Raw genomic sequence first — 15,572 nt, forward strand, 5'->3', positions numbered from 1 at the left:
AACAGATTTGATTGTAAAACTAATGAGGTCTGCGCAATGTAACAAAAACTCTATGTACCAAGTTTAATTGAAATGTGATTAGAACCAACAAATTATGAATTATTATGCTAATTAGGGAAATAATATGAACAGAGTTTTACCCCAAACTAATTAGGTTTGTACATTGTCCTAGAGCATCTTTGTACTAACTTTCATTAAAATGGAAATTAGTACTTTAGATATCAGTGTGAAAGCTTAAAATTGGTTAATTATGCAAATTGGGTAATTAATATGTACAGATTTTAACCCACAATTATCCAGGTCTGTCTATTGTCCTACAGCATCCATGTATAAACATTCATTGATATGTGATGATTAGTACCCCAGATATCAGTGTGAAAGTTGTAAATTGGTTAATTATGCAAATTAGTTGATTAATATGCACAAATATTTACCAAAAACTAATTGGGTCTCTGCATAATTCTAGATTCATTGAAATGTGATGATAAGGAATTTAGATATCAGCAGAAAAGCTGAAAATTAATTATGCAAATTAGGTAATTAATATGCACAATTATTTACCCTGAAACTAATCAGGTCTCTGCATAGTCCTAAAGGATCTATGTACCAAGTTTCATTGAAATGCGATGATTAGTACTTGAGATACCCGTGGAAAAGCTGAAAATTAACTAATTATGCAAATTAGGTGATTAATATACACAAATATTTATCCGAAACAATCAATCTCTGCATAGTCCTTGAGTATGTAAGTACAAGTTTCATTGAAATGTAATGCCCACTACTCATATCAAAAGCAGAAAATTAATTAATTATGCAAATTAGGTAATTATATGTACTGATATTACCATAAAAACTATCAGGTCTGTGCAGTGTCATATGACATCTATGTACCAAGTTTCATTGAAATGTGATGATTAGTACTTGAGATATCAGTGGAAAAACCGAAAATTGACTAATCATTATGCAAATTAGGTAATTAGTATCCACGGATTATTACCAAAAACTAATCAAAACCTAGCATTAGTTCAGAGCATCTATGTACCAAGTTTCATCAAAATCCAATGAGTGGTTGTTTAGATATCAGTGGAACAGTCATGGAACCACTAAAAAATAGCTAATTATCATGCAAATTAGGTAATTAATATGCACGAAGGTTTACCAAAAACTAATCAAATCTGCGCATATGTTCAGAGCATCTATGTACCAAGTTTCATCAAAATCCAATGAGTGGTTCTTTAGATATCAGTGGAACAGTCATAGAACAGCTAAAAATTAGCTAATTATCATGCAAATTAGGTAATTAACGAGCATGGATTTTTACCAAAACCTAATCAATCAAATCTGCGCATTGGCTCAGAGCATCTATGCACCAAGTTTCATCAAAAACCGATGTATGGTTCTTGAGATAGCAGTGGAACAGTCGGACACACATACACACATACACCCCCCCCCCACACACACACACATACAGACACACTAACTGCAAAGACTCCCATTTTGTGCTTCGCACATGGGAGTCAAAAACGAAACCTTTTATATTGCTAAGGTATGTATAATTGAAGCCATCTAGTAATGTCAAATACTTTCCAAAACCTAACCCCGATGTTGTTCTCACTCAGTTGTCGTCCGTGGTTTAAAAACACAATTACAAAGGCGGAAAGACGTGAAGCCCTGAGTCAGTTTTTTTTTTCTGTATCGTCACCGTGGACTCATGACACTTACTACGTGATTATCGTAGTAACCCCCGCATGCATTCTCGTTTACCGCAGCTAATTTTCATTATGTTTGAAACTACTGACAACTTCTCTCGTCCGCCGTTCAGAATTCTTTGGAAACTTTTTCTGAAATATTAAACCTTGAAGATCCATAAAATTCAGCTTTTAATTACTTGTCCGGGATGATTCGACAGGTAAGTTATGATAGGGGCCTTCGGGGACAAAAAAAGTATTGAGACACGTCTCCCTCGTGAAAGTTTTTCATGTACCTTAAACGAGGCTCTCACTTGAATATTGTCCTCTCAATCTTATATAATTTATTATATTATTATTTATTATATTATATTATATGTTTACAGTTGAATATACGGTGGTGTAAAGTCCAAAGTGCCAGAACACGTGTGCCAATATATACTGAACAGAGAATTGTTTGCCTAATACAAACATTGCTTGCATTGAGCTGTGCACAAATGTTGGTTCAAATCCCAAAACCAATGATACTAAGAACTTTACGTTATATACGTGGATTGGAAAATAAAATTTAAAAATGTAGGTGTGTGTTGACACCTAAAATGAAAATCACAAAACCAATTTAAAAAATACAGTTCATTTCACGTCTTTGACAGGACCAGATTGTCTGACGAATATCCGAGGAACAGAGGCGGCGGCACTAAATTTTGCATGGAGGGGTGAAATCTGCTCACCATCCCATTTTGAACTCTAGACCCTCTGAAACGCTATTTCTTGCATTTTGAGGGACATATTCTGCTGACACAAAGGGTTTCAGCTTGGTTTTAGGGGGCGACGCCTCCACTCTAACATTTGTTTTCGAGGATACGATCACCACCCACCCCCTCCCCCCTTCGTGCCGCCGTCACCGAGGAAATGTTCAAGTCCAAGCAAGGTCCATGCTGAGTGTGCGGTCTCCGGAACGGACCCTGCCTGTATCGTGCTTAAGTTTCTTTTTCGCAGTGTACATATCAGTGTTGACCGGGCAGTAGGGAGTTTTACTAAAAAAAATATCCACGTTATGAACGCCATGACGTCACCATATAAATTTTACAACGCCCACTAATAAATTGACAGTAGATCTTTACCCTACTGATTGGTATCTGACTCTGCTGTATTTGTGTCAAATATGAAATATGTCAAATTCCCATACCCCACCCACCCCGTGGTAATCATTGATAAGTGCATCATGCTCGGTTAGATTCTTCCGTACTTCCTTTTCTCCCGAGTACCGAGTATATCAGATGTGTCGTCATTATTAGGCGGTGATACTAAGGCTAGCCTTATAGAAATGCCAACTCAACACACATTACATTACATTACATTACATTACATTACATTACACAAATAACAACCTGGAAGTTTATTTGACATTCATTTATCATTCACTGTCGTTATCACCCGAACAGATCTTTCTCATGTGCTTAAACTATATAATTCCACCATGATTTATTAAAATCAATACCAGTATTGAATTTAGTAGCCCCAGAAGGACTGACTCGCCGACATTCATACAAAAGGCTTTTTGAAACCATAGCTCTGTCCGTTCTGCAATTAATTATACTAATTTTAAATTTACTGTTAGGATATCTGAAAAAGCCAATGAGTTGCCAACATATGCCGCCATATATAACACCTAAACTTAAGTACACAGTTACTGCAATGAAACACATAGAGCTGTATCATTGTCTACAAGCATGTTTTAAAAAATGCCGATCATCAGCTTTCATTCAAATTCACATATTTAATAGTGATTGGATCAAGAACTAAATGCCCAAAATGTGCGCGCATTCCTTTGTGTAATACTTATTAGAACTAGTGCTACAATACATCAATTCGAAATTTAACAGGCATTTTGATTTACAAAACGTTTACACCGGGTTTCATGAAGATGTGAATTTCTTTAATATAAATATAATGTCACTACTTGTACTTACATTTTTTTAAATATATTTTCAGCAAACTAATGATGGTAATTTCAAGAGTTTTAAATTTGATGAGATCCATCTTTTGCCTTCATGGCACTAATTCGACCAAAAATTCAAGAAATCACGCAAAGACTCATGGGTAATTGCGTTACTAAATTGTTTCTATAGCCAATGTTTTTGAATTTGTTTATGGTTTTGAAAATTCACGTCTTCATGTAACCCGGCGTACAACGTCCCCGGCTCTCTGTCTTTCATTTTTATAAATTTTACAATTCAAACTGGAACAAGCGGCTTTAAGCGTGTTTTCAAAAATGTTCAAACTAACTGTTACTAAGGAGAGGGGCATCCATGCTGACGACCGTTAGTACTCTCTATATTCAAATAAGCATTTACACGAAACAAATGGGTTTGGCCATTTGCAAGTCTGGGGATAAAAGGTATAACTAATGGAATGTTTTCTCCTCTTTTTTTAGTTTTGAGCTACATTTTTTTCACGATGGTAAGCTTTAAAATAATATTTCTTATTTTTGCTTTTCTTTTTTAAGTATGTGTTGATTATTTTTTTGTAATTTGCACTGTAGATTTTTTTTTTAATTTTCTAATTTTTTTTTCAAACCCCATCATCTCCCCTGACTTTTTAATGGTCGGCCCTTAATCTAAAATGTACTAATTCTACGTAAACCTTCAAGATCGCATCCATCTCGCAACAGGTTCACTGCGCAAACACTTTAATGCAATTATTGCCAAAATCAGCCACTACAACCTTTCCAAATGGTTTGTCATCGGTGATGCATATACCCCTGGGGTTACACAAACCATCTTTAGCAGTGTCAATACGAGTCAAATATTTGCCATGTGAGTCGTACTTCTGTATTCTGTGGTTGTTGTGATCACATACGTAGACATTGCCATCTCGATCGGTCGATACACCCAGTGGATTCTGCAGCCGGTCGCTCCCATTTCCACAATCCCCAAAACTATATAAGTACTCTCCATCGCCGTCAAAGACTTGCATCCTGTGGTTGCTGTTGTCGGCCACAATCACGTTGCCGTCGACGCCAATTGAAATCCCCCACGGATTGGATAGTTCCCCTTCTTTGTTTCCCTGGGAACCGAAAGATTTGATATACTCGCCATCTTGGTAGTAGATTCTTACGCAGTGGGAACCGTTGTCCACAACATAGAGGCGTCCGTTTACTGGACTGATAGTAATACCCCGCGGGTATTTCAACTCTCCGCTCCCGAAACACCTGATGTATTTCAAGTTCTCGTCACAGATAATCACCTGCCTGTTACCATTTCCTGTGATGAAAAAATAACCATCGCGTGATTGGGTGGCGAAGTAAGGTAAGAAGGCATGGTCAAAGTCGTTAATCTGAACAGTTTTCTTGTGATCTCCGTTTAGGGAGAAAAGCTGAAGTCGATTATTACCCCTGTCACAGACCAATGTGCCACCATTCCTTGTGACCGTCACGCTCTCGGGGTAGCTAAACTGTCCCGAATCTGTTCCAACCTGGCCATATTTATGTAGAAGACCTCTCTTGGGGACAACGTATATTATGGCGGGCGATCTCTGAACAGATCTGTTATGAACAAAAACTGCTAGTTCGTGCTTCCCTTCAATTTTGCCTCGATATCTCAAGGTGTGAGTCCCGTCTTTATTGTCTGTCACATCCACTTCTTCTCTCACGTTGGATGGCGTCTTCATTTCAGCTCTTATTTTCCCGTCTGGTTCAGCCCGCTTGGTCGCATTTTCTGCATTCATTGTTGTCATATTAACTGATATCTCCTCGTCAATTCTTCCGAATTCGGGAACATCTCTGAGTTCGAGATAGTTGTGCTTGTGAAATATGGTCACACCTAGAACCAGTGTCTTACAATAATCTTCAGAAGGTTGAAACTCTATGTAATCGTTCTCTACCGGTCTTTGCTGCGTTTTCACTTTCAGTAGGTCTTGAATTTGTGACGTCATATCCTTCCATGAATACATCATCTGCGTGGCGTTACCATAGTGCAAAAGTTTCTCTGCGAAATCTCTAGCATGTCTCATGCTATTCTCTGCAACATGCAGCGCGTTCTGTTGTTCTTCTAGATTGTGTTGTCTGGACTTATATACGGCTCTCATCTGTTCCAATAACTCGGCCCCATTGTTACGGATCTGGTTCGTTATGATTTCTACCGTTTCTTCAATATGCTGCGTCAGTTTAGATTCTTGATCGCGGAACCGAGTCTCCAAACTTTGGGACATTTGACGCGCCTCGTGTTCGCTTCGTTTAGCTTCCAGTTCCTTTTCCTGCAACTTCCCCAAAACTCGTGGCAAGTTTTTGGTGCAATCCGTCATTGCCTCCTTCACGTATCGATACCGGTGTTCAGTTATTCTATGGTCAACGGCGGTGCACTCCAAACAAATCGGAACTGCGCACGTGTCACAATAAAACTTAAGTTGGTTATCGGGATGTGAGGAGCAATAGACAGGGGGTTGAACACTCGCAAAATCAGCGTAGTGCGTACTCCTGTATTTGTCTAGGGACATCAAACGGTGGGACTTGCTGAGAGCGATCGTCTGGTGAGTACGGACGCATATATCACAAAGACCAATGGCACAGTCGATGCACTGAGTAGTCATGGCACCCTCCCTACATCCATCACACTTCATATCGTCAACCGATCTAGCAGACTTCTTTTTGAAAAGAGCAATGAGCTCGTTCACAAAGTGGTTATTTGACGCACCTTTTGTACCACCAGGAAGGTCATGCCCTTTTTTGCATACCGGACAGAAGATGTGTTTTCCACCATTTTTCGCAGCTAATTCATTTAAACAGTGCTGACAGAAGCTGTGTAAGCATGGTAGAATTTTGGCATCGCTGTACCACTTGGAACAGAAGGAACATACAAGGAAACTCTCGTCAATTTCTTCTGTGACCATACTAGCTTCGGTTGAATCCATTGCAAATGCTTCGCTGTTGGCGTGTGACTGAAAACGTTCAAGGGATATCGCGGTCCCCTAACGCGACGTTAAATTGTCAATATTGGATCCGCCGCTTCCTATTCGATGCCGGAAATACCGAAAATGAATAGGTTAATATACATACAACATAGGTGGTCTATGACACCATGCTACTTTGGACCTGACGTCATTGCTTGTGCAATCATACTTTTAGTCCTATAGGGCACATGATGTCAAATAACAAATTTATAATATACAACACCTAATGTATACTAATACAAAAATTCTAACAACAAATACAGAAACAACATATTTCTACTCTCAAAACAGAATGTGGTGTACAGTAGTTGTAGTAGAACATAACCTAGATATATTGACAGTCTGGTTTGATCTGGTAAAATATTAATTTATAAATCACTTATTGCTCGCTTGGATGTACTAGAGTAGGTCCATGATGTTTGCTATACTGCTGGCGTACGACCTATAGCCATAGTTCAAATACCATGATTCCCGTTTTCATAGAATTGTCTTCGAACACACAACCTAGATTTTCTTTCTGTCACGCCTCAGCTAACACGTGTAACGGAATCACTGTGGAATTCTAATGTACTCCATCGTACTCCATCATAATTGCTCGGATTAGCAATAACTGCTGGAATTTGTGATATGACAGTACAACAATATACATATTGAAAATATACAGTACAAAACCATGTACTTTTTTTCTAAATCAGGGTATTATTGTTTTACTGTTATATCCATTGGTCTAATGGTCTCAATATATCACGTGGTAGGGCTGCATGATGAGATGAAGAAGATAACACAATCGGGTCAAAGCACACGTGTGGCGGGATACTCAGTTGACTCCACGTAACCCTGGTTACAGGGGGAGGTCACGAAGCTTTATATCTTGCCTGGAACAGGGTGGTGAGGTATATCGCCTCAATGTCTGTCGTCGTCATCGTCGACAGAATAACTCAAACTCTGGAATATTATCAACCGATGTACTGGCAACAAATGTTAGTCTCGGAGTGAAAACATGAAACCAACATATAAGTGCAATTGGATACATTTGAATACTGATCAATTAAGATTAACTTAAATTTCAAATCAAGTAAAGACATTATATACTGAGAGTGTGGACAAGAAGCACTTTATTTTTATCTTGCCTGAATCATGAATTAAGGGGAGAAATGTCTGTCGTTCTCCTTTATGTTGCTGTCTCCGTTTAATCTTTCTTTTGAAAGGAATCCTAAAACAGAGACAGATTCACCGATGTGCATCCTATGTAATGTAACTTCTGTGATCAACATTGCACACACATTGAATGGCTATAAGGGCAATATCATAAGTCTATTTTCCAGCTATTTTATATTGGGTTGCCCACAAAAATCAGTCTATTTGCCGAAGTCGTTGAAAACATGACAATCAAATTGCGCTGTAAGTATGTATGTATTCCACACGTTGTTTAGAAAAACTTTTATGTTGCATTGCGACAGTTATCTTTTCTTGGATGGATAATTGTACAGTCATAGCAATTTTGCAATATGGAAACAGACAACAGCTTAGCTATAGTACGTACCTGGACAAAAATCAATTAGTCAAAAATCAAGTGGCACCAGGGGAATTGAGATTGTCACAAATCTTTTTCATAACATTAGATCATTTGGTAGCTCCAATAAAAATGTCTCTTGCTATATTGCAATGTTCATACTTAGGGAGTTTGCTAACTCCCCGTACGAATCTCTTTTGCATCTGTTGTAAAAGAATAATTTCATACACAATTTGGAAAACCTTCAAGTTGTGCACGTTGTCAGTTATATGTTAGTATCCAACCAATCGGGAGCTAATCCATTGTCAAACCTAACTGTTCCACAGCATTCGCCGACTGTATACAAATAAGCAGCAGTTCAAGTGCAACTGATAAGAAACAATAAACAATCAAATATATACTTCATCTAAGCCTCCATAAAAACAAACATTTATGCAAAACACAAAAGTGATAGTTTGTTCATCATCCCGGCGAAGTTATTTTTTTATTTCGCTTCATCCATAGATCTTAGAGAACAGGGACATGCAACTGTGGATATCCCTTTCATGTAAGCTTAGTTATAATACTCTACCCAATTAAGACCTTAGATGAACTGACGATAAAGCTAAGTCAATACCACTGTTTCATCCTATTCTGTTCGATATGCGAAACATGGCTGCCATGGTGTAGCTACATAAAATGAGCCAACTTTGTGGTTAGAATATTATCAAAAAAATTCTATTGATACGAGTGAAACTAAAAATTGCGAAGTTAACAGTTTTTATTCCACCATGAAAACAGGAAGGGGAAACAAAATAGGCAAATTTTCTCTAAAAGGAAATAAAACCGCCTAAAAGTAAACAATGTTCTGTCATAATTTGTGTCATTAAAGTGGATTTGATATCATAATTAGAACTGATATAGCATTGTGCACCTGTTATACACTGACAAATGTAAATATTGGCACAGCATAACTCATTAAACATATAAAAATGTGTAAAAAGGTAACAACTAAAACTGTTTCAAATGTATAAATCTACAAGTTATATGCAATAATGGGATTATCTATACAGGAGATTATAACCCATGATACACACCGGAAGTTGCTCGTTTTCTCACACAGACTAGGTGTTTATCAATTCCTTTAGGTCGCTCTCATCACATATCAATCGACGACTTGTTTGCCACTAATTTCACATAATATTAACGCTTTGTTGTAGTTCAGCGAGACCCATTAACAAGAACTGTTGTCAATCGTGATAGGTGAAACCTGATAGCGCCACCAAGAGTCGACAATAGAAAATGGTTGCGCTTATGGTTTCTAAGATTCTTGCAAAAATCTCAGTAAGAATCTAGTCAAATATTGTATGCAAATTAGAGAGCAAGATGTACAATAAATCAGAAGTTGTAGTAAGATTGTCACTGTTTTTGTCTAATATGCATACAGATATCTAATCAGAATCTCACTGAGATTCGTGCTGGGATTTACACCCCCTGTCCCTGCCCAATTTTGGTTGACATTTTTGATGCACGTCCCTTCAATATTTCTCAAATTTCAACATTAGCTTTAGACTAAGCATGGAGATTTAGACATTGCTATTAAATCAACAATTATACAGACACTGAATCAGACTGACATTATTAATGCTAAGCTACAAATCCAAATAATAAGCACTGTTAAAAGTGTTCAGAGGTACTATAATAATACTTCAATGGAGAGGAAGGAATCTGTTTCTGAATCAATAAAACACTTGGAATCCAAGTATGATCAAGATATTTTGTGAACAAAAATAAATGCACAAATATTTTCTAGTTCAACAAACTGTTGCCACATACCGTTTCTGAGTTCTTTAACTGCTATTTCACCATCTATGTTTGGATACTCAATAAGTTTAGAAGCTGGATTTACCAATTCTTCATGGAGCAGAATCAAAGACATTAAATCATATCCAGCGGGATCCAAAATATCAGATGCAGAGGCATATGATGGGTTGAGTGAAATTTTGATCAGATTTTTTTTTTGTAATACTGTCAATAAGAATCTACCAAAAAACTAGTTGACAGATCCTCGCTAGAATCTAGCAAGAGAGAATCGTACTATACGGGAGTGTTTGATTCAGTTCCCCCTTTGCATTCTGGTATCATTGCATGTACAGAAGGAGCATTCCTGTGGATTCAGAACTAAAATCTAATCTCAGTCACCATACATACTCTCAGATGAAAACTGGCTGGAAGAACAACATATATAAAGGGCGTAACCCACCACTAAACATAAACAGTGGTGGATCTAAGGGGGTTCTTGGGGTCCGGGTCCCCCCGTTGAAAAATTATTCAATTTGTTTTTGTGCAATATAAAAAAAATCATTAACTTAGTCTGGCGATTTTTAAATTTAGACCCCCCCCCCCATAATAAAATCCTGTATCCGCCCCTGATACTGTGGGTGAGCGCCTTCAGCTGGGTGTGTAGAAGTAGAAGAGAGGAACTGCAGAAAAATTCGCTCTATCAAAAATGATACAAAACACCACTTGCATCTTCGTCGCCCTTAACATTGAAGTATTGTCGGGGCACGGGGCATTCTGGCGGAGATCGCAGAGACACGTGGTTTGCTCTTCAGTGTCAATGTTAACAGATGCATTGAATGAAGGAAGGGTAACATATGATGTGCCTTAAAATACAGAGACTATGGGGTACAGTTCCTCGTACCACAGTCCCTCTATCAGAGGGACTATGCTCGTACACATGGCCAGATGAGCATAGTATGTCATTGCTTTACAAACAAACGTCAACCTGTGAGCCTTTACGTTTTTAGCGTGCGTTGTTATCATCGCTTGAGACTTAAACTCCCGCTATAAAAATGCTGCAATTTGGCATGAAACGAATGCAGGTTGATATGGATGGACTAACAAAGTCAATCCATAAGTCTTCCTTACTACATGGGGACGAAAATTTTTGACTTATTTCACTAGCTCTGCATTTCGCAAGTGTGGAAGACAATATACAAACCCACGACTGTCAGGTTACCAGGGGAACACAAGGTTGTAACCAAAGAAAACTTACTGTATCATTGCACATCTCTAATTCACATAAACCTAATTGTTTTTATTGTCTACAAAATCATCGAAGACTGCCTTATTTTGACCACAGATTTGCCTTTCTTCTGGCACTGATTGCCTGTCATTATCTGCTGCAATGCTTAGACATTAGTTGTGCATATTAATTAGGTCACATGACTACATATGGTCATTTGATATATCTTGAGATATTACACTTATGCCCGTACTTATTCATATTAATGAGTTCCCATGATTCCATTTATATATGGATTTCTATCCTGAAGTAATCAGATTTGTGGATTCTACAAAAGTACCTATGTACCAAGTTCCATTGAAATTTGACGAGTGGTTTCTGTGGAAGATATCTATAGAACATCCACAAATTGGTTGATTTAGGCAAATTAGGTGATCAGTAAAAACATAATCTAACCCTGAACTAAACATGTTTATAGCTTATTCCTGAGCACTTGTGTACTAAGTTATATTGAAATTTTATGAGTAGTTAAGATATTGGTGGAAAAGCTAGAAATTGGATAATTAATATGCAAATTAGGTCATTATTAATCATTGTTTCAATAAAACAAGCAGCCTGTTGGCTGAGATAGCTCCGCTGTTAGCAATGCACATTTCAATTAAGAACTAGAGATATCATAAGAAAATGAACATACTGTATAGTATCAAAGCAATCAGACTTGTGGTTTTTAACAAGAAGTCGAAAATATCACTTTTTACAAAAAATGACAAAAATATTCATCAAAATTAGAGAATTGAATATATCATCACGAAATGAACAAATCTGAGAGAGGTCCACATGTAGTACCTATATAAATAATATCAAAGCAATCGGACTTGCCTTTTTCAACAAGAAGTCGAAATATCACTTTTTACAAAAAATGACCAAAATATTCACCAAAATTAAAGAATTAAAGATATCATCACGAAATGAACAAATCTGAGAGATCCACATGTAGTACCTATATATGTAATATCAAAGCAATCGGACTTGCCTTTTTCAACAAGAAGTCGAAATATCACTTTTAACCAAAAATATTTATGAAAATTAGAGAATTTGAGATTTTAACATGAAATGAACAAATCTGTGAAAAACCCAACCAAGGTACTTGCATATCAAATTTGAAAAAATTCTGACTTGCGGTTTCGAAGAAGAAGTTGAAATTGTAAATCTGACGACGACGGACGATTAGTAACGTGAACAGCTTTGCTGTGTCGACTTTGTTGACAGCAGAGCTAAAAATCAGGTATGTGCATTGAAATCTGTTAAATGGTGCTTGAAAAACAAGTGAAAATGCTTAAAATAGGCTAATATGCAAATTAGCTGATTATCAACAATCATCTGTTTTCAAATCTCAATTTGTAAGAAAGATGCATCTTTTATACAGGATACCACTGTACATCAAATCATTACTTTGAGTGGTATAGTTTATCCCTGTCCCCCGTTATACAAGATTCAGGCCCTTCAGCTAGGACAAAATTGGACACTAATTATTTATTTGTCTATAGACCAGCAGAGAGAGCTGGCTTTAAGTACACTGATCATAAAATCGTTTTTTTACATTTGGCAAAATAAACCCCAATTTGTAAGCCAGATGCATCTTACACAAATATTACCCTGAATTAATAAACAAGTCTTTTATAATAACATCTATGAATCACTTTTATCCACGGAGTAGTAATAGGCCGTTTGTCAAAGTTCTTTTATGACAATGTTAAACTAAAAATCTGTCCACATTTATCTATTATGGAAAATGCATTTACCATTTTGTTATTCTCCTTGTCATGTTCAAAAACAAGTCCCACATCTGTTCCTTTTCCTCGAATACAACATACTGGGAAGTAGGGGCTTGAGGAGGGGAGGGGAGGGGAGGGGAGGGGAGGGGAGGGGAGGGGAGGGGAGGGAGTGTACATGTTGGGTATTAAATGAACAGACAAGTCAATTTTCATTATTTTTTTTTTTATAAAATATGTTTAAGTATAAATTTGACTGATGCCTAATAATCAATATCTATAGAAGTATATCTTACAAAAGACTTTAATACACCAAGCTTTAAAAGAGCATTCAGCTTCCTCACGTTTGTGAGAAATTACATGTTTTCAAAAATACTCTAGTTTACAATATTTGTTTTCTATACAGCAAAATATAGGGATTAACATTGGCAACATAATGCTGATACAAAACTACCTGCAAAGACTTGTATATACCCCGTCTTTCCAGCATGCTTCAATATTTGGCACTCAACCAGACCAACAATAAATTAGGGTAAAACCATTTTGTTTAGAGGGTACATATATTACACAATCAGGGGAGGGGAGGGGAGGAGAGAATTAAAGAAATCATGATTTGATTACTCTGCCACTAACTCGATTAAATTAATACATTTTGAGAAGAGTTTTTTTTTTTTAAATATGTGACATAATTTTCAAATTTGTGAATATTTCTATTTGGTCTGGTTGTCAATATTTCTTCTCTTATAGTTTCATTAATATTTCGAAAAACATGATTGTGACATTTTCAGAGGATTTCAACCACATCTTCTTTCAAAACAACTGGACTGAACCAAGCATACTGTGCAAAGCAGGGGTGGCAGGTAACAAACAATATTCTTGCAGAAGAGAAGATCTAATGTTTCACTTATACATGACCATTCCAACTTATTGTATCTTGAATAAACTAGGAATACAGTTACAACAGCCATGATATATAACAGGCCCCCTAGTAAGGTAGAACAGTGCATGCAGGCAGCATTAAGCCTGTGGTCATTTACAAACATTTATAGAATAACCGCTTATAGGTTGAATGAAGTGGGGATAAATAAATTAGGTATTTTGAATATGTGAAAAGTTTTTGAATCATTGCGTGTTCATCACAAGACAGGATGATGCCAGTCAGATGAAATTACCACGGTTTCACCACTACTGAACTATATTTTTGACCTGCAGTATTTGGTGTCAAAAAAAAAAACACAAAAAAAAACATTTTCATCAAACTTTGTCAACATTTCATATTTACAGATAAGTACAGACATTTAGTATTACTCTGTTTTGAAAAATAACTTAGTTATAGCAAGAAAAAAAAAAAAAAAATCTTTGCTATATGCACACTAATTGTGGAAAAAAAACATACGAAAGAAAGCAACCTAACGGCAGTTGTTAGTTGGGATGTGATTGTCACAGTATTATTTTGCTGCTGCAGTAGTAGTAGCACACACACGTAGATGCAAATAATGGATCAGTCTAACTATATTCTCTTTACTATATTTGGAGAAGTAGTATAGACCCCTGTATGAGCGGACAGCACCTGAAAATGCATGCTGCGTAAAGTTAGCAACATTCTAAGAACATTAAATAGTGTCGAGTCTGAATAGACTAAGAAATAGTTGGTTTCCCACTCAGCTGTAGTTGTTTTTTTTTGTTTAAATGAGGCATATTTACAGAAATTCTCTTTGCAGTATGAAATAGCACCTTCAAAGTAAAGAGACAGGAATTAAAAAGAATTGCAGAGGGACATAAAAAAAACTGCAGAGTGGCAAACCATATAACATATTGTTTACATAATGATAACGGGATGCAATGTGTTATTTTGCTGTTTTATCTACGGGAACTTTCTGTAGAAAATATAATGCAATTATAATGCAAAATGCTAACAACTTGAAACAAACAAAAAAATTATACAAAATAAAATAATAGCAGAATAAACAGCAACATAAAATTTAAAACCTTTGGTGAAAATAAAGCATGATACTGAGAGAGTTGTCATGCCAACACATTATCTTACAAGAAAGTCAAGAATTCAAAATTACAATAAATTTTCTAAATTTTGGCCTTTAGTTATGATACAAATGTTCAGCTTTACAGATTACCATGGCAACAGATGTTGCGATATCTAAGTAGTAGTTTAAATTAAGTACAGTTGAGCACTGCCACTGAGACACTATAGTAACCACGGCAATGTATATATTGTTCTGTATCCACACTGTGTTGCTATTGGTAACTATTCTTCTTTTATTAAATTTTAAATATTATTATAACCATTTAACAAATGGCTTTTACGGAGAGTCTGTTGCTGGTGAAGGCGGAGGGGGGTATGGATTACAGAAACTTCGTTCCGTTGATGGTGATGGCGGACAGCTCTCGTAATTATCTGAAAGAACACTTTGGGGAGTCGGGGGCGGCGGATACGGATTCGAGTAATATTTCCTCTTGTTGGGACGTGAATATGGTTCACTATCTTCACATACGTCAGTACTACACGGCGTGGGCGGTGGTGGAATATTCCGTGATTTGTAATGTCTGTAATGATAACAGATGAATGATTATTTATAGTGGCAAGGAATCATTTTAATACAATCTAGTCAGCAAACAGTGACGTT

General features: G+C 36.7%; 2 protein-coding genes across 2 annotated transcripts in view; both read right to left on the bottom strand.

Annotated features, from left to right (window-relative positions):
* Positions 1-3,916: 3,916 nt before the first annotated feature.
* Positions 3,917-6,599, bottom strand: LOC100377245 (E3 ubiquitin-protein ligase TRIM71-like). Its single transcript, XM_002739643.3, has one exon. The coding sequence runs from the start codon at positions 6,597-6,599 to the stop codon at positions 4,365-4,367; it is 2,235 nt and encodes a 744-aa protein (XP_002739689.1). The 3' UTR covers positions 3,917-4,364.
* A 6,540-nt stretch (positions 6,600-13,139) lies between these two features.
* LOC100377093 (low-density lipoprotein receptor-related protein 6-like) overlaps positions 13,140-15,572 on the bottom strand; it is a 46,598-nt gene continuing 44,165 nt past the window's right edge. Inside the window, exon 24 of the mRNA XM_006822636.3 lies at positions 13,140-15,492. Within this exon, the coding sequence (XP_006822699.2) occupies positions 15,249-15,492 (244 nt within the window). The 3' untranslated portion in view covers positions 13,140-15,248. The remainder of the gene's footprint in view (positions 15,493-15,572) is intronic.

This window comes from Saccoglossus kowalevskii, chromosome 1 (genome assembly GCF_978046115.1).
Source record: "Saccoglossus kowalevskii chromosome 1, keSacKowa6.1, whole genome shotgun sequence".
NCBI classification, from domain to species: domain Eukaryota; kingdom Metazoa; phylum Hemichordata; class Enteropneusta; family Harrimaniidae; genus Saccoglossus; species Saccoglossus kowalevskii.

Bases quoted from the DNA above. Each gene is read 5' to 3' on its own strand.
- LOC100377245 (XM_002739643.3), bottom strand. From the start codon at position 6,599: ATGGATTCAACCGAAGCTAGTATGGTCACAGAAGAAATTGACGAGAGT.